Source organism: Manacus candei, unplaced genomic scaffold (genome assembly GCF_025592945.1).
Source record: "Manacus candei isolate 608988 ecotype Guabito, Panama unplaced genomic scaffold, ASM2559294v1 h1tg000023l, whole genome shotgun sequence".
In the NCBI taxonomy this organism is placed as follows: domain Eukaryota; kingdom Metazoa; phylum Chordata; class Aves; order Passeriformes; family Pipridae; genus Manacus; species Manacus candei.
The window spans coordinates 22,749,566-22,776,033 of record NW_026138071.1 but is presented as its reverse complement, the minus strand read 5'-3'; the positions used below and the strand labels follow the sequence as shown (position 1 = coordinate 22,776,033).

At 41.6% G+C, this 26,468-nt stretch overlaps 1 protein-coding gene across 3 annotated transcripts in view; it reads left to right on the top strand.

Annotated features, from left to right (window-relative positions):
* The first annotated feature begins 292 nt into the window (after positions 1-292).
* Positions 293-26,468, top strand: part of MYO1B (myosin IB) — a 112,347-nt gene continuing 86,171 nt past the window's right edge. For all 3 annotated transcript variants that reach the window (XM_051787772.1, XM_051787771.1, XM_051787770.1), the window contains exons 1-2: positions 293-428; positions 15,780-15,920. In XM_051787772.1, coding sequence (XP_051643732.1) covers positions 15,786-15,920 — 135 coding nt within the window. In that variant the 5' untranslated portion in view covers positions 293-428; positions 15,780-15,785. The remainder of the gene's footprint in view (positions 429-15,779; positions 15,921-26,468) is intronic.

Sequence of the window (26,468 nt, the reverse complement as noted above, 5' to 3'; positions counted from 1 at the left end):
AGTTTCTCTTTTTTGCTGGTTAGTTTTCAAAGGCTTAAGGTGAGCTGCGCAGGGGTGAAAGACGAGCGCCGGGGTGTGACCGAGAGCCGCAGAGCGGGCGGGGCGCGGGCGGGCAGGTGAGGAGGGTCGGGCTGGGAGGGTCCCGGGTCCCGGGCGGGGCCGAGCGCGGGGGCCGCGCCGGGACCCCCCGCCGGGCGGCGCTGCGGGGCCGGGCCGGGCCGGGCCGGGCGGTGCCGCCTCCGCCCCCCGGGCGGGCGGGGAGGGGCCGGGGCTGAGCCCCGCTCTGCTCCGCTCCGCTCCCGCCGCCGGCTCCTCGGCAGGGCAGGGCAGGGCTGGGCTGGGCTGGGCTGGGCAGCGTCCGCCGCCGGCTCGGGGCGGGAGGCGTCGGGCGGTCGCGGGACGGCGGGCAGCGCCTTTCGGCGGCACAGGTACAGCTCCCCCCGGGACACCGCACGGCTCCCTTTGTTCTGCGGGACCGGGGCGCTCCGGCAGCCCGGCGCGATGGGGATGGATGAGGTCGGCGCTGCAGCGGCTTGGGGTGGTGGTGTTGGGGCTCGGTGCCGGGTCCGGGAACCCCGGCGCCTCCTGGGCGTCCCATCCCCTGGTAGAGCCGCGGCTTCGGGACGCTTTGCGGGCGCTGTGTCTTTCCTTACCATGTGGTGGGTGGCTGCGGGCTTCGGGCAGCTTCACTTAGGCACGAACGCTGGTGCGCGCACACGCAGAGACCGTCCGGGGCTCTCATCTCACCCCCTGTGTGTGTGTGTGTGTGTGTGTGTGCGTGCTCTTTCTGGGAAGAGACCGTGGCATCTGTTTCTTCTTGTCTAAAATAATTACCGTGTGTGCGCGGCTTTGCCGAATTCAAAAGAGCGGGCTCGGGTGTAGGGCTCGAGGGGACCGTGGGAAGTGTGCTGGTAACTTGGAACAGGATGAGGGATTTTGCTGTCGGGTAACATTTGGAGAAGAGGCTTGAGGAAGGGCTTTACAGGGCAGGGTCATTGTCCCGGAGAACTTCCCTGAGGGGACGGGTTGGTGTAGCCTCCCAACCAAGACCGTCTGTCTGCGCCCGTGGAAGCTGTTGGGATGCGGTATGGGACATCTGCTGCCGCTGTGTGTTTTGGGATGGGCATCCCTTTGTTCCTCGGAGTGGCCAGACTCCCCGGTGGAAAACAATGGCCTTCCTAGCAGAGCCACAGGGAGTGGGGCTGGCGGTCCAGTCGCGAAGTGCAGAGGTCCATTGCTCACTCGTCTTGCCGGTGGTACCCATGTGCTCACGCTTTTTTGAGTAATTTAAAGCTTTGGAATTTCAGACCATGTCATTAGGTCCGTTGCTATGTATTTAATCAGGACCACTATTCTAAAGGACAGATGTAACAGTTACGAAATAAAAGGTAACTACTCTTAAAATTTATGTTAGAGAAACTATTTAAAATATAGCTAGATAAAAAGTTACCACTGGAAAACGTAAAGGTCAGGTAAAATAGCTGACTTTGCAATTTTTGTGTCGAATCATGAGCCTTCTATATCCGTCTGTCCTATTGTTAATTGTGAATTAAGGCTGGCAACAAGCTGCCCGTGCTTCCCTGGATGAATCATCACTTTGTCAAGCCCTCTGTAAAAAACAAGGCTTTCCCCAAAAGTGTGCAGTGTTAGAGAACAGAAGTAGTCCAACCCATCTGTTAAAGTACAGTTCAGTGCTTGGCCACTTTCAAACTTATTAAAGGTAATGACACTTTTCTCATTATGTGCTTTTATTTCCAGTTGTCCTAGGCCCGAGTTTAAGAATATCTTCAATTTAGTGCCTAATGCAAAGTGGTGAAGACGTAATGGTTGGACCGTTCCTGTTATTCCCAAAGTAACATAAGTGGTCCATGCTCATGCTGTCATGTAGCACTTACTGATGTTAGGTTGCCACAAGTTCCCCCATGTCTTTTGGAAAGAAGATGTTTCTGAAACACTTATGTGGTGTTGGACATCTAAAAAGCTTGTTTCCTTATGGGCACCACAGATAGATTGAGTGCTCAGCAGGGTGAAGGTGAAAGGACTCATGAAAGCATCTTAAATCATAGAAGCTTGCTTTTTTAATTTCCTTTTTTTTTTTTTTTTTTTTGTAAGACATTTTGTTCAATCACACCTGTGGGGAGGAACTCTGTGAGAAAATGATGCCAGGGGCCGTAGTTTAGCTCTGTGTTAGCCCTTTCAAGCATTGTGCAAGACTTGGTTTCATTGCTTTTAGAAGGGCAAGCGTACTTTGCAAGCCTACTAGTGCTTCTGAGGGAAGGGAAAAAAATTCTGGCAAACGAGAGGAGGAAGTGGGAGAGAGAAATTGGAAACATAAGCAAAGCTATTAATTTTTCCCACTGTGTACTCTTAAGAAACTGCTGGCAATATACAGTAGATGCTCTGCCTCATGGAAGTGTCATGGACTTGCTTCACACGATCCTCTGAGATCATCTGGTTTCCCTGAGCTCTGTGGGAACAGAAATTCCTCATGTTGGAGTCTGATCTCATCTTCCTTCGGCAGCAGTAATAGGAGTGGCTTGGGAATTGGAGAGGAAGGTGAAGAAAGTGCTAGTGGGACAGAGAACAGCTTAGTTCTTGTGTAGGCCAAACTGGACACTGCTTTTCCTCCTTTCTCTTGCCCTGTGTGGTCAGAGCTGGGACAAACACTGACATACCCACTAAAGTTCAGTGCTCTGTCAGACTGCTAAGCTTATTTAGCACAGCTCATTTATCAGACCATCCTATAAATCTTACCCTATGTTTCATTCATCCATTTCACTGTACTAATGAAAAACAAACTTAATAGAAAGCGGTGACTTGAGTGACTGTATGCATCAAACTCGGGGAATTTCCTGAGTTTGATGAAAAACAAAAATAAAGACATTTTCCTCCCTTATAGCTATGTACCTAGTCTTTTAAATTCTCAGAGCCTTCTAAGTAGCCTCTCCTGTTTGTTGGGGGACTACTGGCAAAAATTTTAGGAAGGCTGCAGTTGTGATGACCAGCCCTCGAGTCTGTAATCTGATCCACAGCTTTTTCTCTTCAACCGGGAAAGGAAGTAACAGCTCTTATTACACCCTTATGTAACCTCTCCATTCATATCCTCCAAAAAGAAGGAAAACAGAGCTTAATTTCTGATGTATAAACCAACATCAAGGCATGCTTTGTCATAAAGAACTAGTAAAGAATAACATTAATTTTCTTTTGTTTTGCAGTTCCTAGAATGAAAAAAACTAAAACCCACAACCCCCCCCCAAAAGTTAAACATTTCAATTTTATGCTGATGGGATAGTGGAAAGTTCGACAGCTCTTTGTGATATGCTGTGAAGTAGCTGTTAAAGAGGATACTGGAAGTGCAACAAGGTTCTTTTTGTGAATCTTTCCTGGTGGGTTTGAGCACTAGTCTCCAAACATTCATCCTTTGCAGTTGCGCCCCAGTTTGCTTGTGGTTTGTTAAAGCTTTGGTCTTTTCATGTGCATGGATCCAGATTTTGGTGTTAAAACAGTGTGGAAACCTCTTTTTTTAAAATTTTTTTTCTCTCTCCTCCTGTTAGTGGCATAGCTTTTAGAGAAAACTACACGGAAAGTTAATCTTTTTGTCTCTCCCAGCACCTTTTTACTGGGAAATTTCCCATTTGTTATCACCAAATAAAGTTGTATCCGTTTCTTGGTATATTTTAAGTCTGATAGCAAAGTCACTGTGGTGATGAAGGTGTTTAAGTGGGAAAGACTGGAGTTTCACAATACAGTTTCAGAGGCAAAGAAGAACTATCAAATCCCCTTTTCAGATGCAAAATGTTTTGGTAATCCTATGTAGACAGCAGAGCAGGAATAATGGACGCCAGGGGCAAGAGCAGTATCTTTTCTCTCCAGTGGAAAACACACTAATGCTCCAGCGTTTGAAATGAAAACAATGGAGATGTGGCCTCTAGCCTAAGTGATCAGATTTAATATTTCAGCAAACAAGCTGAAGGCTCAAGGTAAGGAATCCAAATATCCAGAGTCCCAAGGAGTGAGAGCGAGAAACATTTACTGTCACAAAGATTTTCTCCTTTGCAGGAGTGGGCAGTGGGTGTATCTTAGGGTTTAGGTAATTGCCTTGTCCCTGGCTCTGTGCAGTGTTGCCTCGGAATTGCTTTGGTGTGGGTGTACTAGTAAACTTTTCCTTGGTCTCCCTGTGTCTTGTAGAGGCAGCAGTCCTCACAAGGGTCTTACAGTAGCAGAAATCCTTATACTGTTGGGCAAGAGGACCAGGAAAGGAAAATATACCAGGAAGAAAGTAAAAGCATATATCAAGGAGAAAAAGAGGAGATAATTACAAAGAGTAGATGCTGAGCAACAGAAGGATTGGTGGGTGCTGTGCTATCAGTTACTTGCTGTAGACTTTTGTGACTCTTGGGGATGGTCCTGTGTGGGGCTAAGGGTTGGACTCAATGATCCTTATGGGTCTCTTCCAACTCAGCATATTCTGTGATTCTATGACTCTTTATTTTCTAAATACAGCCAACAAGGAAAGACTCATTTTTCCCTACTGTCAGCAAAAGTAGTTTTTAAAAGTCGGTGACCACAGCCTGGTCAGCACTGGTACAAGTTTCCTAGGCCCACAAGTATGCTCTGTATGTGAACTCTCTTGCTTTTTGTTTCTTTTTGTGTAATTTTCCATGGTTTTCATAGTTTGTATGCTCTAAAGTGCTACTGGGGGTATTTTGAATTATAAGAATAATTAAACTATGGGATTTACTACACTAGAAAGAAAGACAGGTAGAGAACTGTGACATCCTGAAATGTTTCTACTCTTTTACATGTGTTTTCTTTATGGAGTCTGTTCTCCTCGTGTCTACAGGAGAGCACTGGTGTTTTGTAAGAACTTGGTCTTAAGGTAAGCAGTTTGTGTGCACAACGGAGCATATGCTATGTCCTTGGACTGTGCTTTAATCATTGCCTCTAACCTTTGAGAACCTGGACCTCAGAAGCGAAGCGAGGAAACTGCTGGGTCATGAAGTGTTGAATTCTGTATCTTGGGAAAGCACAAGCAAAGGAAGTTATGCTTACTCTCTGTATTTTAATGGCTTTGTGTAAAAACAACTTGAAGCACAGTTAAGGCTGTCCTTTTAGATCAAAGAGATATCCTCGAAATCCTTATTGCATAAGGCCTCTTTGGCTTGAGTTGTAGTGAGAAGTTAGCTTGCTTTTAGGAGAGCTGTTGAAGGGAGAGAAGGTGGAATTAGTCCTCTCCATTGTTCCTCTGTGGAAGAAAATAAGCGTGTTAATATAGAGGCACTGGTGATGAGGTGAAGAGGTGCCATTTCTTCTGGGATTCTGGGGACCAGTTCACTGCCCACTGAATAGCTTTGCTAGAGCTTCGTGTTTGTGGGTGGAGAAAAAAGCTTTTCCTAACAGAGCTCATGCTTATCCAATGTGAAAGAAAGAATACCTTGGATGTCTAACTTGCAGCAGAAATACCAGCTTGGAGAGAGGTCAGCAGAATGGTGGTAGAGTTTGAAACGCAGATTATTTCTGGGAATAGTTAAATCTACAGGCTAAACAGGTAACCAGTTGGTTACTTGTGTGTCTGGAGACACTTCCTAGCTTTTATGTATGACAGTAGGTCTGTGGCTGATGGAGCAGTCGAGCTTTCTTGTGCAGGGTAAGCTAGGGAAGTGCTAATTCCTAGTGAAATTTTGGAGAAGGAAAAGCTGTTGTGGAAGGGGTGAAAATGAATCCCTCTCTCTATGAAGGAATATTCCTGGTTGTGGTGAGGAAATACACGTTTAGATTTGAAAAACAAACCAAACCCCAGTAGCATTAGCAAAAGCAAGAAGAAGTGGATATTAGCTGATCATGAATAAATTTAGTCTAGAAATTAGGCACACTGTAAGAACTATTTCTTGTAAAACAGAAGAAGGCTGAAAAATCACACTCTAGAGTAGTACAGTATAGTAGTCATGATTGTAGGATACAGTGGTTTTGGCACTGGTCTGGGACATGCAGAACAGATACAGCTACTTTGGCCATTGTTCAGCGCACAGGCTGTCAGGCTGCAGAGTTAAAAGGGCTCTGGAGATTACCTTCAGTGATCAAAGAGTGCAGGGCTGTGTCAAAGCAAAGTTCACTCCAGGAGAAACCCTGGAAAATCTTTTGGCAAGCAAGAGTAGAGCTGGAGCTACTTGTACCTTGTAACAGATTTCTGGAACAGGGGAAGCTTGCCTGTATCTCATGTGAATAGATCTTTTTGCATCCCAAATACTGCCAGATGATAGTTCTTGCAGAAACAAAGTGAGGGAAAACTCAGTAGCTGCGAGTTTGTTTGGCATGAGGCTGGCTGTTTTCCTTCTGTGGGAGGGAGGGAGGTGCTTTCTATTGATGTTTTAGGAGGGTGTCCCCCACTATAAATCTGTGAAGTGTTATATTTCGTTTGGAAAATCTCTGTTTATCATGCTAGTTGTTAATAAAAACACTGTCTGCTGGCATCTAACTTCATGGACGTCTGGAGAAGAGCCATTACTGTGTGTTGAAATGCAGCTTCATGAACTGCTCCCATTGTCCGAAATATATCTTGATACACGGGAATAGCTGAAGATGCCTTGATTTAGAAATTGATGTCTTTTATTCTCTAATTTCAGGTGTCCAACTGAAAGTGACTGTTGAGAATGAAAATGACAAAACTGTGGATATAGTTTGTCTAAACAGTCATATCTAAACAGTTCATGTAATTTATCTACCTAAGCCTCCTCTTCCCCTGAGTAGGTGGGTTTTTAGCTTTCATTTGGGCAAATAATGTTCCCTTTTCCTGCAACACTAGCATCCAAGTTCTTTTAATCCCTGTCTTCATTAAAAAATGGCAGTTTTTTTTCTGGACAAAAATTGATGTGCAGAATATACAGTGATGGCAAGTGGCAGGGTGAGACCTTGCACTACTGTTTTACCTTGGCAGCTAGTCCTGGGAGAAATGGAACTAATTGAGTCTGGCTTCCTGCAGGTTTTTCTCTTGTGATGGATTGACTTGAGAAGAAGTAATAATTTCCATTTGAAGTTTTTCTACAGCTGGGGAAATTGTGGAGAAATTTTTCTGCAATGGCTCTGTGGTACTTAATAATGGGTTTGTTCTCCTTGCAACCCGTGTCTCTGATGGGATGCCTGTGCTCTGATCTCTCTTGCTTTTACAGATGTGGAAAATCAGCTATTCAGTTGTCCTTCACTCCTCTCTGTTCTTTTGAATGAAATTCAACATTAGGCATGTGTGAGAGAGTAGATGTATAGACCAAGAGATGTACAGCTGGCCTAATTTGCCTTACTTCTATGAAATACTAGGCTGAAAACATTCCAAACTTTATTTACTAATAAAGTGACAGTGAGATTTCCAGGAGGGAAAACTGCAGTGGTCAAGAATAAGATCCCTGGGATGGCGTAGGGATGACTTCTTTTCCTCCTGTTTTAAATAGAAAAGAATAGGGGATGGTGTGGAAACACATGGTGCTTTCAGCCATTCAGATTTTGGCTTTACCCAGACTTTTACTGCTTGGAAGAGAATATGGGTGCATGGAAAGTTAGACCTTGCTCTGTGGGTAAATCTGTGAGTGCAATGATGTGTGCCAGCTGCTCCAGGAACTATGGGTATGCTCAGCTGTCATCAGTGACTTGATGGTGGGTAGACAGGGGCACCAATGCCACTCCTGGGATCTGGATTTCCCGAAACTCCCGATTAGTTTTGTGTTCGTCCATGCCCAGTTTTAAGTCTGGTTCAGTGACTGTTGTGATGACTTTCTTGGGCAGCTTTTCCTTCTGCTCTTGGCAGTGGAGTGAAGCTGTTGTGTTACCTGGCCTGTTATTTCATATTCTGCATATCTTCAGGGCTTATCACCAACTGCTTAACAGGCAACCCACGAAGCATTTGAGGAGAAGATTATCGTGTAGTCTGGTATTTTAACCCTGTAGTATTGAGACATCTCTCAGTACCCATAATGTAAATTGATGTTCACTGCAGTTGCTCCACCATGAACAGTTCTTCTGCAGCCAGGCTCGCTTTCTGCCCACGTGCTTGTGTGGAATGGAAAGTAGAAAGCCTATTACAATAAAAGTATAAATGAAAGACCTTGATTACAGCTGATTGCTGGATTGCTCCCAAAGGAGTGAAATCTCAGTTGAAAGAAATGATTTGACTTCGTGAGGGCTGGTTGTTTTTAAGTAGTATTTTGTGAGGATCTGCTACTGGGAGATTTTTTGAATGCAAGCTCTGGTGTGGTAGCAAGCTACTGGTGTGTGACACACAACAAACAAAGATGATCCCCCAGAATAAATAAATGCTACATTGGTTTTTGTGCCCCTGTTCTGCAACAGCTATGCAAACGTAACCTTTGGATTGGGCAGATTCCCCCAAATTGGCAGAAAACTTCAAGCGGCAACTTGAAAGATTAAGATAATCAGTCTAAAAGGGCACCCACCACTTGGTGGAGTTTAGCTTTCCAGTAGTACAAGATAATTTTTGTGGGTTTTGGTTTTGTTTGTTTGTTTGATTTTGTTTGTTTGATTGCTTGTTTTTGTTTGTTTTGTTGGGTTTTTTATTATTTTTTAAAAATTATTTTTTAAAGAATGAGGGTTTTTCTATGTGTTCATATTCTGTACTAGCAACTTTTAAAAAGTCACAGTGTCCCAAGAACACTGTCAGTCTGAAATCTAGTCTTTGGTTTAGGGGAAGAAGGTAGGACCTTTGACAGCTTTGGCTTTGCAGTCATGTTTTACTCCTTATTTTGAAAAAGATTCCAGGAGATTTTAACAAGAAGGTATGTGCCAAAAAGAGATCCCCTTTGTCCCTGAGTATCCCTTTCTGTAGATGTGGACCTGGAATGATTATAAAGCTCTGTGGTTCGGCAATGACTAAGAAAAACCTAAATATAAGAAACCACCATGGATCCTGTTTCTGCTGAAGTCAGTGGGAATTCAACCAGAATTTGGCCTGCAAACAGCCTGGTTAGTGAAGATCTATTTTCAGATGCCTTGAAAGTGCCCAAGGTGTTTTCCTCATTAAACTGAAGTAATTAAAAAAAAAAAAAAGAAAAAAACCCACCCAGACTCCAAAATAACCATTTACAGAAAAAGCTACTCCACACCTATATTCTTTGAAGCCTGTCAATATAATCCAAAATGTTTTTCCCAAAACCTAGTATGACTGTATGACTGACACAGATGAGTTAAAGCAAGGCAGCAAGTCGACTTAGGAAATATATCAACCTCTGAGTGCGATTACTGGTGGCAGTTATTGTGTTGTGGTTGCAAAATAATTATTAGAAGTAATTTGAAGACATGCACTGCTGGGACTATAAAGTAGAAATAGCAGAATAGATATACCCCACGGTCTCTTAGAAAAGGTAATATCCATGCTAATGTTATTCAAACCGGTATGAAAAAATAACAGGAAAATAGCCTTAAAGAAATGCAAGCACAGCCCCTCATTCCTTCCCCCAGGCTCATGAATTAATCTTTTTTTTAAGGAAGAGAAGGAGGGCAAAGCTGTATCTTCTGCATACATGGCTCATGTGATTTCGGTTTTGTGGTGAGGTACTGTGCACCTCTTAGGTGAAACCAGAGTTGTCCACAGCCTCATCATGACGTGAACAGAGGCAGAACAGAGGCATCTCTCTGACTTTTAGGGGACTAACAACAACTAATTACTGCTTAATGTGGGTTGTAACCAAGCTGATGTAAAAACAAAAGAACCCCACAACAAAACAAAAAAACCCAGTACCCACCCTTTCCAACCCCTAAAGAACTACAGAAACAATCAAACCTCTCCCCTTTGCATATATAAAGGATTTGAGTCCTGTTAATGAAGAAACTTTCAGTCACTGTTTGTCAGGAGGAGATAATGTCCCAGCAAACATTTCGTGTATGTCTTAATGAAGTCTAATTATCACACTACCAGTTTTTCTAAACTGCAGTTAAGTCTTCGTTGACAAACTATTTAAAAGATGATATTGCTTCACCTGGTTGCAACTGTTTGTTCAACAGTACCTTAAATGGCCTGATTCTTTCTTGAAAATTACCCAATCTTTAGATAAATGTTTGGTAGCAGAGGCCAGTGGAGCATTCGTTTCTCCTGTGGAATTCTCTGATCAAATCTTCTGTCATCTAAATTGCAGTCACTGGTGCGAAACTCTGTCCTAATCTGATGTTGCTAAAGGGCTGCTCCCATTTAGCTGATGCTGAATGCAAACATTCCTGTGGTCCTAATACAAATATACCCAGTAATGCCGCATTTTACTTTTGTAATTCACCAGAGCTGTTTGTTGTTAAGTACTCAAGGAATCCGGTACACATGCGTAATTTTCAATGCCCACAGAAGTTAAAGAGAAGTTGCACAAGGCTTCAGATAATAGCTCTTGCTTGGTAGGTAAGATGTGAGAAGTAGCAGCTGATTCAAAAGCTCCAAAGTATAAACTTTTTCAGTTTGGAAAACATTGATTTGTTCAGTAGGACTGTGAGGAAAAAAAGGGAATTCAGAAGCTATTGAGACATTGGCAAAACCAAAAGTGAAGGTGGAGAGTCAGAGGAAGCATTTTAGTTCTTAGAGTACTTTTACTGCTGTTGTGATATCTATTAACATTCCTTCCTGCAATTTGTCTGTCAGATTTCTCAAGTCCATTTTCTTGCAGGAAGAAATCGAGGGCTGCAACATCATGGTGTTTTCTGCATACTCTTTTCTTCAGCACATTGATAGTGTCAGAGCAACATCTGTGAGCAGTCACAGCTGGGCAGGAGGGTGCAGGTGTCCCTGGCGGACCACAGGCAGACAACAGGCAGGAGATGCTGGGTGCATTGCTCACCTGAAGCATCCAGGGACTAAAAAGTTAGGGGATGGGGAAAGAAAGCAAGGATTTCCTTAGGATGATATCAATGTTTTTTCACACATACTGATGTCAGGAAATTTAGCTCTGAGTGAAAAGGGCATTGTAATAGTTCAGCTGCAGAGTCTGCCTCAGTTTACCTGGTGAACCAGCACAAGGTGTTGCCAATGAACTTGTGCTTTCTGGGCAGCAGTCAGAGGCTGGTGAGACTTGGAACGTGCTGGACAGCAGAACAGGGTAAGTTTAAATCCTGCCTCCTGCTAAATTGGTACGTAGGCTTTTCATGAGCAGTTTGAGATGATGGTTGCAGCCCCTTCTGGTTTTGTTTTGTACAGGTAATGGCAGTATGTGTGTGGCTGCTTTTTCCAGCAGTGGCCTGTCAGTGTCCCCACGCTGTGTGGGCTGATTGCTCCCTGACAGAGAAAGCAGGGAGCGAGTTAGCAAACATAATTACAGCCTGACAGCAGCTCGGGATCGGACCTGGAACATGAAATCAGTGTGAACTCTGCTACTGAATTACTGATGTTGCACATTGTCTCTGTTAAGACTTATAAAAAAGGGAGTTATTTTCTTCAGTGAGTTGGTCACAGTGAAACCAAAGGCTTGGGGTTTTTTTTTTGTTTTTAAATAGGCCGAGCTTGAAGCATATGTGAGTACATCTGTGTCAGTTTTGATGGTAGGGAAATTGTTCTTTTACTACAATGCCAGGAAAGAAATGAAACAAACCACCTCTGCAGCCAGTGATAGTTCCTGTGGAGCAAATAGTAAGTGTGTGCTACAGACGGCACAGCTGTGGGAAGCTGCTGACAATTGTTGCTGTTCTGCTCGAGGGTGATGTGGAAAACCTCGACCAATTCCATAATATACTGTATGCCAGTAACAGGGTATTACTTCATTTCCCCCACAGAGAATATGTGCATTTTATTGTATGAGGCTTTGGGGGCTTTACCTATTTTCTGTATCATCTTCTATTTGTAGTTCTCATTAGCTATTGTTTCAGAATGGCTGCTGTGGCTGTGGGATAGTGTGATTTTTTAATTTGCTATCCTTGTGGCCAAGAGGGGCAATAAGGTTATAGATTGAACTGGCCTAGCTGGATGGTAATCCCTGGCACTGCAAGCAGTAGATACAACAGTCTGTTTTAAAAGGCTCTTTGTAGTGTGGGAGTGTGTGGATAAAAGCATTTTAAAGACATAGTATGCCCAGCACTTCTCCTCCTGAGCATGTTGTCCAACATGAAATAGATCAAACTGTGAAGGATTACTGAATAATCTCTCTTTTTATTTTTTTGAGAATAGAAATGTGTTGAGAATGTTCTCACTCCATTGAATTAAGGCCTGGAGAGAGACCAGAGGGAAGAAGAACAGATTTGACAGTTGCCTAGAGAGAAGGGAGATATTCTGAAGTTGCCAGTCTTGGTTTCAGGGATAAGAAAGGTAAATTTGGGAGAAGCCTCAAGTGGTAAGCGGGTGTGGAAGAGATTAGGGAATGTTGAAGGAATCTAATTTGCAGCCTACAAGCATTAAAATTTTAGTTGGGTTTTTCTTTTTTTTTTTTTTCCTGAGCTAATTTGTTGCTGTATTAATAACTCGCAGCTGTAATCTTTATACACTTGTTTTTCTTGATGCCAACAAAATGAGATGTTACAGTCACGATAGCAAGGCATTAGGTAAATTGAGGGAGTACCGCTTACACTTTTAGGTTATTTTTTATTGAATTTCCAGTTTGAAATTACAGCACAGTTCAAATAGAGCCTCACAGCAGTATCTCTGTCCACCTTCCACCATTCAAGTCTTCATTTGAAAAACACTAAAAGTGTTGTTGTTTGATAGGACATGACCTGTTATGGTTCTTTCCTCAAACCCAGTTTCCTGTTTCCTGGAGTTTGCTCTCTCACCAGCACAGCTGTGGCTTTGGTCACTCCTGCTCTCTCAGGCACTGCGAGCGGGTTTTGGTCCTGTTCCTCTCACAGGTTTGGCTCTTGAAAATTAGTCTTGAGAGAAGCATTCATCTTTTTAGAGGTGCATGAATACAGGCACAGGCAAAAGCCACCTACTTTTTTGTACTGCTCTCCAGACTGTGGTGCACATGCTGTCACCAGTGCTGATGGGAAAAGAATTCCAGCTGCAAGGCATCTCTGAGTATATGACAAATACAAATACTTGGACATGAATTTGGATTGAGTTTCTGAGCTTTTTCTGAAGTTTAGCCATGTAATGTTGCAAGGGTTTAATTATTTCCTGTGTAATGTACCGATTTTTGATATTTTTTTAAAAAGCTGCTCTAAAAATGGGTATTTGGTATTTTGAAGGTGCTGTATATACTGATCTTCTACTGAATTCTAGTAGATAAAATTAAGTTATTAATTCTATCTCATTGTATAATGTATAATGTTGGCTTTTCTTAAGAGTGCTTTTTCCCCCATTTGTTACCTTAGATAGGCAACCAAATTATCCTTTGTTGTTACCTAAACCAGAGCAGGGATTATGATTGGATTCCACCGAAATGGAGGCTAACAACACTGGTATGGCAGAATACTCTTGAATCATACATAAGTGTATGGGAGAATCTTCAATGAATTTTTTTCAAAGGTGAAGCAATTGCAGGTGATTTTGAGCAGTCAGTGTTGAACAAGATGTTTCACATATTGTCCAATTTTTTTATCATTTATGTATGTATTATTTTCTAACTCGCATGTTAATGGGAATATTTTAGCCATAGTATGCTGTAAATTATTGTGGAAAAACAAGCTGAAAATTAAACTTTGACCATAAAACTGAACCTTTCAAATATATTGGTAAATTAATATTTGTATACAACTTTTTCATCCAACTTAGTAGTAGATACAGTGTCTTTGTGCACCTCTTCTGCAAAACGTGCCACTGAGCTTGGGAATACATGAATATTCTTGATGGGTTTGGCTGCTCTTGGTCCTGAAATTCCTGAGCAATGATGCGTGAAGTGTGGTAGGTGGTATGTAATTTCACAATGGTAGATGAGGTATGCTACTTAGAACCTAAATTTTAGGTTGGAATTGCCCTTATTAGGATTTTTGTGTTGGCTTTTTTTTATATATTTGGCCACAAACCCAATATTTAATAAGTTCCATACTTGAGAAGGGTTTTATTTTTTCAGCCTTCAAAAATTATTTGAGCATTAGTTGATGTATGGGAAGTAATTAGGTCTCTGAAACAAGACTGGTAGTTTAAAGAATTTGTCTTAATGGGATGCAGAAGTTGAAGTGATACCTCTGAAAAGATTCTGTAAATGTTTAAAATTTTTTTGGTGATTCGGAGAGGTGAACTTTTAAGAATAAAAGTATCTCTCTCTCTACAAAAATATTTGTTCAGTGTTTTTGTTTAAAATAAATGCTCGTTTGTTTGTTTAGCAGAGTTGACTCAGCTTTGGTTGGTTACCATAGTTCAGCACTGTTTCTGAATTTCCATGTGAATTTCTAGTAATTCCCAGGCTTGTTTCAGGTTTTTGGGGGTCTTGTTGTATCACTTCCGTCAGCTGCCTGTGGAGCTGTGCTTCTCTTCGTTGAATTTGGAAAAACATCAAGCACGACTATTTTGATCTAATATCCCTCAAATGTCACTCACTGCTGAAAAACATCAAATCACTTGTAGTAACTTAGTGGCTGTGGGCAGAAGGAAGAGATAAAAGACTTTGCTTATTTTAAATTAGTTTTCTGATGGAGAGCTGCTATGACAAGGTAACGCTGATTGTATAAGGTAATACCTGCTCAGCAACATTTTGGAAAACAAAAAAAAGTACATGGAATTGAAATGTGCTACAGTGAGAGGGGAAACAAGGAAAGCCTGATGGCAGTTCATGGCTGGGGGGTTACGACTGAGTGGTGAAGTTCAGCTGTTGTTTTGTGTACCTGTGCAGTAGCTGGTTCTTGGTTTGCATGGTCAACAGAGTTGTTCTCTCACCTCTGGTTCCTTGTTTACCCCCTGCCGCTGTGAATCCGTTCATTTTTCAGTCTCATCACGAAAGCTTAAAGCAGTAACTGTGTGCCTGGAGTTCTTGAGGAACTCAGTAATCTTCTGTAGCATTTGGATTGGAAGGATAAAAGGCTGGGAGGATCAAACAAGTGTCAAGTTTTGGCCCGACCTTGACTTCTTTGTCTAAATTACTTCCTTTATCAGACTTGGTTTCTTTGTTTGATCCTGGTCCTCTGTTTAAGCCCAACTTCTGACTTTTGCCACTCCAGTTATATAGATGCAGAGTCTCCATTTGTCAGCTGGATTGTTGCTGCCCCATGAAAGTGCTCCCTTAAGCAATAAAGTTACAAAGAAATCTGTAACTTAATTGAATCTGATTAGGAAATGAAGTAATTTGGTAGCTTCAGGTAACCAAGACCAGTACTGTACTAAAATATAGGCACTCTAGAGTACAGGATTCATGACTTAAGATCAAATAATGTGGTGTGGTTTTTGTCTCAGGGTGGGTTCACTTAGTTGGTTTCCATTTCAAAGTTGATGCAGTTGGAGAAATGCAAGTAAGGGCGAGAAAGAAATTCAGATTAGGGTATTGACAAATTTAAACCCTAGTTTGGAGATCTTGGTGAAGCTGTTGATAAAACTTGGGTTTGCGTACACTCGAACACTGTGTTGAAATTGTCCAAAAAATCTGGTTGTGGTGCCCACTGGAATAACCATTCCTGTTTCTTGCAGTTTCACATTTAACGTACAGTGGGCCAGAAGGCATTGTTGACGATTGGAAGTTAAATTTTTGGAATTGTGTGGACTACCTGGGTAGAAGCAATGTCTTTGGGAGCATTCCTTGGAAAAATAATTTTAAAGTAGTGTCATTCGATGGGCTTTTAACTTTTATTCCTTGAGTAGTGTTACTAGATAATGCCTGTGAATAATTAGAATAACTTTGAGCTAACTTTGCTCTTTGTTTTATTCTTGTTTCTTTATTTTCCAGGAGGAAATGGCCAAAATGGAGGTCAAGACGTCCCTTTTAGATGACATGATAGGGGTGGGAGATATGGTTCTTTTAGAGCCACTTAATGAAGATTCGTTCATCAACAATCTGAAAAAACGCTTTGATCACAATGAAGTTTATGTGAGTATATGTTAAGAAATTACATCCTATGGGGAGCTATGTTGTCATTCTTAAGATATGTGTTTATTTATAAGCATACACATAGACTGAATGCCTGAACATTGTCTATTGTATTAGGGATGTTTTAAACCTTACTTCTGCTGTAGTCTTTCCTGTACTGCATTGTTTGCATTTGATCTCTCCCGTCTGGGATATTTTTCCTTTTTCTTTTTCCCTTTGTGCAACATGGGAGACCTCTGATTTTCGTAAAGAACAGTTCCAGACCTGCTGCTGACAATAACTTTGATACTGCTGTTGTCAGAGGACATTGCAGTTATAAATAATTCACTTAACAGTGAAGACACTTCCAGGATGTTAGAGCAGGTTGAAGTAGAAACAATTCATGCTTGGAATATGCTAAGGCTAACTTAAATGTTGCCTGCTATCTTTGATTTGCAAAAGGGTTATGTTTATTAGAGTGGTTGTATTTTAAACTAGATACAATGAGCTTGGATATATGTGGAAGTAATCAAAATCTTCAGGGATATTAATCTCTGAGTGATGATCAACAGGAGAGATGTTGTGAACTGTCAATTGAAGCACAGGCAGGGAACAAAGTGGCAAATTGTGATTCCAGTTAAGCCTTTCAATTCCTGTTTCATCTTTGTTCCATTTTTGCTAAAATGTGCACAGTATTGTATCTGTTATACTGCTTCAGCTGTGTGAACTTAATGATGTGTAGAAACATTCCAAGGCTGCTGGTGAAAGATAAGTCTTTTAAGAGTAAAAGCTGAAATATTTAAGCCAAAGTATAGCTATGATCTGTAAGCAATTGTGTCTACAGCTTATTATAATCAAATAGATGTGTCCTGTACTTAATTATAATTTAGCCCTTACGCAGTTTTAATTTTTAGTGTGATTATGCTTTTCCTTCTTGCTAAGCATTTGAACCTTCGTGGTCTCATTATACCTTCTCCTTTCCATCCTCCAGTATGGGAGGGTCTGTGCTGTTTTTGTTTGCTTCTTCTATCCCTTATAGTCTGTGCTTTTGTATCTCTGCTATTCATTGTCTGTCACATCTTTCTTCCCAAATAATTTTTCTGCTCAGCCATGCATATTCCCTTTCTGTAGGTTAGGTTGGTAATACACAGTTACACCCAACTGCTCCTCCACTCACCTCCACTGATTTGCTCCTTCAGTTTAGACTGACAATTAAATTAAACAGAAAATTAAAATAAGGACTCTCAGTATCCATTAAAACCTTGGAGAAGAAACCAGAACAATGTGTATTTGTGGAAAGATTTCTTCCACAATGCTTTAAAAAAAAAAAAAATCTTCGTGATGCTTTTGAGAGTTACATTTGCAAAACTTTGTGTCAAATTTTCCTTGTTCCTTAAAGATGTGTTCTGTTCCTTATTGATAACCCTTTGATGTTGATACAGGCAGATAGATATCAGACTTCTCTTTTGTGCTCTTTCATCCTGCTTTTGGCAAGTCCTCCATATTCAACAGCTGCAGTGGCTGCCCCTTCTGGGACTCATAGGCTTTTTTTTCTTTCAGTTAGTGGCTTGTCTAATTAACATGTTCCCCATCAGTTTTAGGGTTAATGCTATATTCCTGATGCCTACAGTAAAAGTGGGTGATAATGAATCATCTCGTTCTACTTTAGCTCAAGATAATATGAAGGAAAAGAGAAGGGAACTATTTACCTAGGGATTGAAGAAGACAGTACCACCCTGCCCACTCTTTGGGTCATATTTGAAAGTTTTACTTAAAGCATTAAGGATACAAAAATGCTCTGTGAGGGCACCCTAAGCTATGCAGTCTCTTAAGAAGGGTTGCTATAAGTTATATGGATTTCTCAGGGGTTTTTTTGCTGTAAACTACTATGGATTGCAAAGTATTTAATTACACGTTTCTGCTTAATTCAGACTGGATAGATTTTCCTTGAAATACATTTGTTTGAATGACAAATGGGTATTCTGTTTTATTTTTATCTGCTATTATGAGCTGGCTGACAACTGTATTCAAACACAGTTCTTTGAGACGGTGACAGTGAAGTATTTCCCCCAGTTTCTGATTTGGCTGGGCCTGGCACTGACATGCAATGTTATTAGCTGTATTATGTGCTTGGGTAGGCGACAGAGGTATCACTTTTCTCTTGCAATGTAGGATCCTTTGCCTAGCAGGTGGGAAAGCCTGGTACTTAACTGTACTCTGTTAAGAAGTGTGAACTGCTGCCAAAACCAAAACTTTTTTTTGAATCATTCCCTTGTAGTTTGTTGCTCTACCATTTACCCTTTTTCTTAAATCTTTCTGATTTGTTTGATCATGTTATTTATTTTTTTAAGGTCTTACAAGTATTTTTTGTGAATGCCCAATATGAAGGCGAAATGTTACAGATCTTTACAAGTATTAAAACACTCACTACATCAATGGTGGAAAGAATTGATGTTTATGACTGTGCCTCATGCTGCTACTAAGTATGCAGGTTACTTGGTTTGGGATGCTGCGTGGTTTTATTTACCAAATCACTTGAGGAATATTATCTCCTTTCCATATCAGTTGAGTTCTGCTGCCCTGCAAATTTCATGCCACTGTTGCATATTTTAGAAAACTTGTAAAATAGTAACACTTGGAATGGTGCTCACTGTACCAGCCACATTAATTTTCAAGTACAAACTCTCCTCTACCTTCTTCGGATTTCCACCAACTGTCTTCTCCCCAGTTTCAGTCATGACAACTACACTTTGTGTTTCTAATTTTAGACTCTGGTGAGGACAATGAAGCCTCTGTTACACCTGGAGATAGTGCTTGTTTTACTTTGTAAAATCTGTCGTTTGCATGCTATCCCAGGGAAAGCCGATTGCACTGTTAAAGAGCTACAGTTGGTGCTTAAGTAACTCATACTGCAGATTTCTGCAGCTCCAGCAAGCTACATACAGAAGTTGACCTCTCAGGATCCATTCAGAGGGCAGTAGGAATGGATTTGTCCTTTAATGGCTCAGCTGTGGGCTTAAATTCAGTCCTCATGTCAGTGCTTCATTCTAGGTATTACCAGAAGTTGTATCCAGGTTTAAAGAACAAAGTCAAATTGAAGCCATGTGAACAGATTGAAATGTTTCTCAGCAGTAAACCAGGCTTACTAAATGTCGGTTTCTAAGCAGTTTCCTGCAGACTGAAGGGTGTATCTGTGCTACATATGTTAGTTTTAAAATGGAGTTGCAGTTATAACCTTCAAAAGGGTTTCTTGTGAGGAATGAGACCTGTAACATGGATAGCTTTGAAAATGCTTTGGTTGGCCAGATGTTGCATGATTGTGTTAGCCAGTCTTGGTAGGTAAAACAATAAAGGGGACTTATAAGAGGGATGGGGACAAACTTTTTAGTAAAGCCTATTGCAATAGGATGAAGGATATTGGTTTCAACTAAAAGAGGGTAGATTTAGACTAGATAATAAGGAAGAAATTTTTTTTATAATGAGGGTGGTGAAACACTAGAACAGGTTGCCCAGCGTGGTGGTAGGTGCCCCATCCCCAGAAACATTCGAAGTCAGCTTGGGGCTGGGCTCTGCTTGATGTCCCTGCTAATTGCAGGGGGGGTTGAACTCTAGAGACCTTTAAATATCCCGTCCAACCCAAACTATTCTGTGATTCTACGAAATGTGAGTCAGATCAAACCATCAGTGAACAATGCCAAATCTCTCCCCATAGCCAAAGATGACAAGATAGTTGGGCTCATTCCACTAGAAGAGTTTTTGTTTTTTCGAGTCTCTTTCACAGTTATGTTTGATGCTGAATGTTTGATGTTGGAGATCTTAGTGCCAGCTCCATTTATCTCTTTGAAATTCTACTCTGTAAGAGCTCCCCTTGCAAATGCATTCAGATCTGGATCCTCTGGTGGCCCCTTTGTATCATCCTGGGCACGTTCACTGTAAGCTGTTTTAGAAGCTTAGCTAAGTTTCATGCCGTGGTGCAAACAGGATAATAAGTGTACTCCTAACTATTAGGGAACAGACTGTGGCTTGATTACCTGTTGTTCAATTTTATGTGTATTTGATGGAAAGTTTAATAGACTTGGGTGTTGTGTTACATACCAGAGTGCAAAGCTGGAGGCTGTGCCTATAAAAATAAGCATGAAGGCTGGTGGAGCTGGAGTTTGGCCAAATATTCTACTAAAGACCATCACATTCTGCAGTAATCTCATGCTGAGTGGCTTGGGGGGGGGGGAGGGCTCGTTGGGTAAGGAGCATGTGTTAATTGGAAATGGGAATCTTGGAGTTTAGTCATGTCTGGAAATGTCTGAGGTATGTCTGACCAAGAAAAGTCTCATTAGAAAGCTGTAATTGTTTATTATATTGTGTTAGCAACTCTTAAACTTTTCATTGATAAAATTTGCATTGCTGTTCCACAAAAGGTCTTTTCTGTAACTGTTGGTGACAAAAACCCGTGAGAGTTTTTCGTTAGCTTTACAAAGTAAAAAGTGGCTCATGGGCAGTGCAGTTAGCAAGGAGAAAAAAAATCCCACAATGTTGATTATTTGAAGGTTCCAGGGAGCAGTTTGTGCAGTTAAAATGTGTGACCTACAGACCTCATGGAAAACTTTAAATACATTTGTAAAATTCAGTTTGTGATGAATTTTTTACTTGTGTTGAACTCCCTCCCTTAACTTTTTTTTTATTATTTTTTTTCTAAATTGGCTGAAATATGCTCATTCAATCCAACTCAGCAATAATTTTTCCTTTGTATTTTGGGATGCAGACAAATGGGAGAGGGGCATCTGTCTATATGTGCGTTTGCAGTGACTTATGAATGGTAGAGGTTTGGGATAAAATGTAGTGTATGTGTTAGTCTGAAACTTATTTTTGTACTGGTTTTATTGCTTTGTGAGGCGTGTGGAAGTGTCAAGGGAGGTGTGAGGAGTCTGGAGGGGAGTGGAACTGCGTAGGCTCACGGGAGTCAGCCTTTAGAGGTCAGATACAGCTTTATTCTGCTGCCCTGCACATTTTTCCCCACAGTTATGTTGATTCTTGAAGTCTTCCCAAATTTGCAGAGGTCAACATTTTGTTCCTTACAAGAAAATGTTTGTTTGCTTTTTGTTCTTACAACAGAACAGAATCTTTCTCTGATGTCAGCGTTTAATTTGTATTTTCTGGTGCGTGGAGTTTGTGGGCTGCTTTGAGCAGGAACAGCCTTATGTTACTGAACATTTGTTGTTTTATCACTGAAACATTAAATATTTGGCATTCCAGTGTAGTAACTCAGTTTTATCTGTTTGAGGTACCATCCTTGTGGCCACCTTCTGCTGGCATGGCTCTTCTGGTGTGCTTGTTTCATAGACTTAGCTACTTCCTGTTGATCTCTATTTTAATATTTTAGGGGCAGCCTTTTTGTTTCTGACTTGCCTTTACTCCCCTGTGTCTGTCTGTATTATTGATTCATCCCTTTTTCAGCTACCTTACAGTATTTAGGACTTTACTGAGTTGCTGTCAAGCATAGTCACTTTGTTCCTGCTGCACTCATACCTACTGTTCCAGATGCTGCATTATGAAAGAATAGAGTAGGGAACAGAATTATGTGAATGAGACCAGTTGTCCTGGTCTGCATCAACCTTGTGTGATCATCTCTCCATATAAGTCCATTGCTGCTGTAAGAACAGTGTTGTGGTATTGGGAAACACAAATGCAACTTGCTGAGAAAATCTTTGTGGTAATAGTGACCGAGTGATTGTTGAAGTTCAATTTTCTTCTCAATTTCATTACCTTCTGGTGTCAGCATGGTCATGTATGTCTCTAGTATGCTGTTGTTGAGGCCAGGTGGAGTCCTTTGTTGGGTTTTGATGAGGGTTGTTGTCCCCTGTGGTTTTGGTACGTCCTAGTTGTGTGTGTGTTGGTTGGTAGCTGCTCTGTGCTTTGCTGCTCCTGCAGCAACATGCAGAAGAGTCTTTCCTCCTGCCAGATCTGACCCTGCTCTCTTGTACTTTCATGTTTTTACTTGTGTTTATCCAACAAGTCCAGCCTGGGCTGCTGGTCTTCCTTTGGGAGTTTGAGGAGTGGCAGGTGTGGTGACTGAATAGTTTCTTAAAGGCAGGATGGTTTGAGAGCTGGAGCAGAGCAGCCATCCATCCGCCTGTGATGGGAGCCCAGGGGACCTGAGTTTCCTCCCATCTCCTTCTCTTCCTCCCTTGGGGAATGCCTGTGTCAGTTTGAGCAATTTTCCCATCAGTGCTTCAACAGTTTTGCCCTTTGAGGGAAGCTACTGAGTTGTAGTAATAATATTGTTGCAGCTGCCATAGGCTAGGAACTTGAAGCCTGCTGCTTCTCCTTCAGATGTGAAAAAGGGCTTGTGTGCCCAAGGCTCATCTTTTCCTGTGATAGCTTGTGGCCTAAGAAGTATTCTACCTCCCTGCAAATCTTGCTTTGCCTGTTACCTAGATAGAAATCCTGTGGGTCCTCTGGCCCTTCAAATCAGCCTGCTCTGGTAAAACAAACTTTATAACTTGCCCAGAGTCAGGAGTACAGATTTTCACAGGCAGCAGGTTGGCTGCTTTTTGCCTTGAAGTGCTCTGTGGGAGGAGAATTACTTATCTTAAGGCAGTGCTTTGTTTCCTTTTTGTACAGCTCCCACGATGCTGAGCCCAGTGTTTGAGGCACTGGTTTGTAGGGCCACATGCAGTGTCTGCATAGAGGGGGTAATAAAACATTATTAAGGATCACAGAAAATTGTATGCATTTGGTGGGTTGTGTATAGGGATCTTCTCCTTCCCTACACACTCTTTTTTTGTTTTGCCTCTGATGTGAAACCTTTAAAAAAAAGTGAGGTGGTGTGGGAAATGCCTCCAGTAGGGCCCCAGGGATTGTTATAGTGTTGGCTCTGTCTCGAAATACTGTGTATTTCTTCACTAAGGTGATGACAACATTTGGGGCATTTCCTAGTGGTTTCAGTGCACATTATATGAAACAAAAACACAAAAGAAAGATTAATGAAAGATTGACAAATGACAGAAATAAAAGCAAAAGTGTCCAAGTGCTGTAAAAACATGATTTTCACCCTGAAGACTATAAGTTAGCCTCTAGCCTCCTATACCTCCTGCAACATGACAGGAGGTGTATATCAGCCCCCCACCCCCATTTCATTCATACAGAAATAATGAAACATTTTAGAATGAGTGTTCTCACTAATGTTTTCACCAGTGGTTTCTTGGCACAGACACTGTCCCACCTCCAGCTACTTCTTGCTTATGAAAACAAGTCTTTATCTTTTGAAAAGTGTGCAAGCACTGGTATTGAGGGGTATTTACATGCTGTCTTGAAAAATTCTTCATGTTACCTTTGGGTTGACTTCCTCATCACTTACTTTACAGGTTTGCCTGTAGTTGCATCCTGTGTAGGAATTCTGTTTGTTTGTATAAAAACATCCCAACTTAGTCAGAGAGGTGACCAGCAGAGATGGTTAGTCTGCTTCATTAATAATAACACTAGGGTCTGTCATAATGATCTTGAGGTTAGCAGTAATATTCACTGAGCAGGGAAGAAATTTCTGTGCCCTGAAGAAACTCAGAAGAGAAACCCAACAATCTGCACTCATGCATCCACTTCAAGTACTCGCTTCAACTTGCCATGTGGGTGTCTTTCTCTGGCAGATGATCTGCTCTTCACTTCAGGGCTCGGATCTCAAACACGTTGCAGTGTGATTCAGGGTTTGATCCTGGCCAGTGTGGGTTGGCCACAGCTTGTTCAGACTGCTGCTGTTTGCACAGTGACTTGCAGGATCAAGCCGATATTGGAGAGTATTTTAGTGGTGGTGTTGTCCTCTTTGACATAGGTTGCCTGTGTTGTGATTGTTTGCTTTGGGATATAGATGTAGCTGCTGCCTTTGTGTGACCTGTGTGAGCTTTGTTTCTTGGGTCATGATATCAGGCATTAACGTATTTGGTACAGGGCTGTTATTTTGTCTCCTCAAGCAGTAAGGTGGTTTTGCTTGAACTACGGATACTGTTGCTTCAGTTTCTTATTTCTAGGTAGTTTTTTTTACAGTCTTTGCTCTCCCATGCAGGTTTTACAAGGCTGCATGTCGTGGTTAATAACAGCATTAAGCACGTATTAGCTTACCAGGATTGGTTTTTTTGGTATTACAACATAACAGACTTTGTCCACTGTGTTTCTGGGACTAAAATGCTCTTTCTGGGAAGGTGGTCTTGAGCAAGAGAGTTTTCATCATCATGGAGAATAGACTGTGTCTATTCAGAAATCCAATTATATATTTCTTTAGTTATACACACAAAATTATAAAGGACTACATCCAAACTAAGATGAAAAACAGTATCAAGGAGGAGAGGTTTTTCCATGTATATATGTACATGTGTGTGTATATATATATATACACAGAGAGAGAGAGAGAGAAAGAAAGACTACATATGAGAGTCTAGTTTGTATTTGCAGTTTACTGAAGAGTAGCTTTTAGTTCCTGTTATTTCCATTTGACTGTTGCTCTTTGGGATACTGGCGTTGTGTTGTGCCTGTGAAGTCTCTTGCAGAGGGTACCTGGAGGCCCTGCTCATGCTCCGGGCTCACTGAAGCACAAGGAGCATTAGCCCAGCACTGGCTCAAGGGGAAGTGCAGCTCTTGGCTTGAATCACTGGTAGAGTTTTTGTATGTGCTGTCACGAAGCAGTGCAGGCAAACCCTGGAGTGTTACAGGATGAAATTCTTGTTTGTTTGTTTGTCTTTTTCAAGTACCCAGCCCCTCCCTCTCTGCCAAGCAATACAAACACCTAGACTGTCATACACAGGAATATAGTAAATCAAAGCCCCAGAAATAGTAAAGGGCTCAGATGGTTTTGCTTTTAGTCTTTATGTTACTCTTTTCCTTACTCTTTTCAACTATTATCTCTTGCAGCTTTCTGTTTCCAACATGAAGAAAAACACAATGAACCAGAAACACAGTGCATTTAGCTGTTTTATTGTGGCCAACCACAATGTAAAACAAATATGAGCACACAACATGATTGTTCAAATAATAGATGATATTTTAATAAAGTACTGACCTAGTTGCTAATGTTTATTAAAGTGGGAAACTTCATTGTGGAGTAAAGTGGCAGTGTTAAATTTGCCAGGTTCTGTTTGAGATTGAGACTGTTCAGAAAACTTAGAACATGTAAGCACAGGCTTACTCTACCATCTCCTTGGCCTCAGCTGTTCTGGACATGCAGCGGCACACCTGCTTATGAGTTGGCTGGATCCAGAACTGCAGTAATTCAGGCAAATACAAAGAAAAATGAGTATTATGTTAGAGATATAATTTTGCATATGTCACATTAAGAAACCCCACAAAAGCAAAACAGAGCACTCTCCCCCCAGTGAAAACAATGCTATGTAAGCCTTGGTTCTGGATTCATTCCAATAAAATCTAATCACATTTCTCTTTGTTCTTTATTGTCTTTCTTTTCAATGAATTGTTTTAGCAGCATGATCTGAAACCATTCAAAGTCAAAGGAACCCACATAATCATTGCTAAAGAAATGTGCATTATACATATCTGGAGTACTAAAATTGGTCTGCATAAGTGGAAGAATCAGTATTTTCCTAAATAATCTTATTTTACTAGAATTTCTTTGTTTTCTATTTCCATGCTCCAGTGTTTAAATAATTAAATAAAGCAACCTTATTGTCTCTTGGGAATTTAGTGCACTTGAAGGGTACATTAGCAGATGGGCATATTACAGCAGGACTGAGTTGTGTGCAGCAGCAGTTTCTCTAGATTGTTACACGCTACCATAGGATTAGAAGCATGGGTTTGTCTTTAACAGAACTGACAAAAGGGATGTAGAGTACAGTTCCAGAAGGTTTGCAGCAAATCTGTGTAGATGCTTAACGATTTTAAACTCTGCATAAGGTTGCTTTGCAGAGAGTACCAGAGATCCAGAAAAGCTTTTAAAGATACAGAGCAGGCTTTTACGAGAGCCCCAGCTGTGCAGCTTCTGTGCTGCAGCCTCAACTAGTGTCAGTAGTGTTCCCTGGCTTCTGCACATGTAATCTTGTCTCTTCTGGGCCCTTGGGGCATTGCAAGTCTAACTTTGACAGGAGAAAAAATAGCTTTTTTTACTATACTGTATCCCAGGTTGTGAAATATTCTCCCATAACCTGTACTAGTGGTCTTCCAACAGCTCCTCTTCTTGGGTTGGCCTGTGCTGCCTCTTCCCTGTGTATGAGATTTCACCGCAGTGCTTGTGCATCCTGGCTGTGGAGGTCTCTGGGGACCTTACACTGGGCTCACTGTAAGGTTTTTGCGACCTCTCAGCTGAAAATGTCCAGTTTCTAGCAAGAACTTTCCTCAGCCCTTGGCTGGGAAGAGGCTGCTGCCTGTATATTAGCAATAAGAGCTTTGTATTGTCTTGCTATTTCAGGCCTCTTCTTGAGTCAGGGTTGGCTTGGGTTAGAAAGACGCAGAAGGCCTTGCAAGGTGCCTATAAGCTTGAAGTAGCCCTAGTATCTTGCCCCAGGTGGTTACACTGGCTTCCAGTCCTAGGGGAAGAAAATGGGGCATCAAAGTGTCTTGGTCGTTGCATCTCCA